The following is a 1,075-nucleotide window of genomic DNA, read 5'->3' as shown; positions in this document are numbered from 1 at the left end:
GAGAGAGAAACAGAAGCAGCGCCTCTTACTGAGACACAACAGTAGAGAATGAGTGACCTGTGTGTGTGAGAGCCATGTAATGTCCATGTCTGCATGCTGGTCTGACCCCCCTCCTCCTTTCAGGGCGGAGCCTGGTGGAGTCCCATGGTTGACTCCAGGTCTGAGGAAGTGTAAGTGTGTTTTTCATTTGATTCATCAAAACAAAGCAGCACATTCAACCGTCTTCAAACTGATGTCATGAGTCATCATCAAACTGTCAATAACTGATCACATGATCAATAACTGCAGCTGTCTCTTGTTCTCTCCATCAGATTCCTGTGAACTCACAATCGACACAAACACAGTTCACAGACAGATCAAACTGTCTGACAACAACAGGAAGGTGACACGTGTGATGAAGGATCAGTCATATCCTGATCATCCAGACAGATTTGACCAGTGTCCTCAGCTGCTGTGTTCAACTGGTCTGACTGGTCGCTGTTACTGGGAGGTCGAGTGGAGAGGATGGGTTGATATATCAGTGAGTTACAGAGGAATCGGAAGGAAAGGAAACAGTAGAGACTGTTGGTTTGGATGGAACGATCAGTCCTGGAGTCTGTTCTGCTCTAATGATGGTCGTTACTGTGTCCAGCACAATGAGGAAAAAACATGCCTCCTCCCCTCTTCCTCTTCCTCCTCCTCCCCCTCCTCCTCCTCCTCCTCCTCTCACAGAGTAGCAGTGTATGTGGACTGTCCTGCTGGCTCTCTGTCCTTCTACAGAGTCTCCTCTGACTCACTGATCCACCTCCACACCTTCAACACCACCTTCACTGAACCTCTGTATCCTGGGTTTAGATTTTGTTTTTATGAGTCTTCTGTGTGTCTGTTGTAGACAGAACCTCCTCCTGTTGGAGAAACTGTCTCACTGCTGACCAGATAGTTCAGTCTGTACAGGATCACACACAGCTGATGTTATTTAAAACCAACATGGTTTCCACATGGTTTCCAGTTTGTTGTTGTTTTCTGTGACAGTCTGTCGTTAACGATTGCAGATGTATCCAGAGGTTTTCCATGTAGATCCTGAACATCAGGCACA

At 46.9% G+C, this 1,075-nt stretch overlaps 1 protein-coding gene across 1 annotated transcript in view; it reads left to right on the top strand.

Moving 5' to 3' along the window:
* The window catches only part of LOC147817409 (stonustoxin subunit beta-like), a gene marked incomplete at its 5' end in the record, with an annotated part of 6,073 nt that extends 5,086 nt beyond the window's left edge, over positions 1-987 (top strand). Inside the window, 2 exons of the mRNA XM_087170842.1 lie at positions 124-170; positions 312-987. Of these exons, the coding sequence (XP_087026968.1) occupies positions 124-170; positions 312-871 (607 nt within the window). The remainder of the gene's footprint in view (positions 1-123; positions 171-311) is intronic.
* Between the last annotated feature and the right edge of the window lie 88 nt (positions 988-1,075).

The sequence above is a fragment of the Seriola lalandi genome, unplaced genomic scaffold (assembly GCF_002814215.2).
Source record: "Seriola lalandi dorsalis isolate HSWRI2012SDOR001 ecotype SW California unplaced genomic scaffold, Sedor1 jcf7180002054963, whole genome shotgun sequence".
In the NCBI taxonomy this organism is placed as follows: Eukaryota; Metazoa; Chordata; class Actinopteri; order Carangiformes; family Carangidae; genus Seriola; species Seriola lalandi.
Note: the sequence above shows the minus strand (reverse complement) of the source record. Positions and strands in the feature narration are given on the sequence as shown.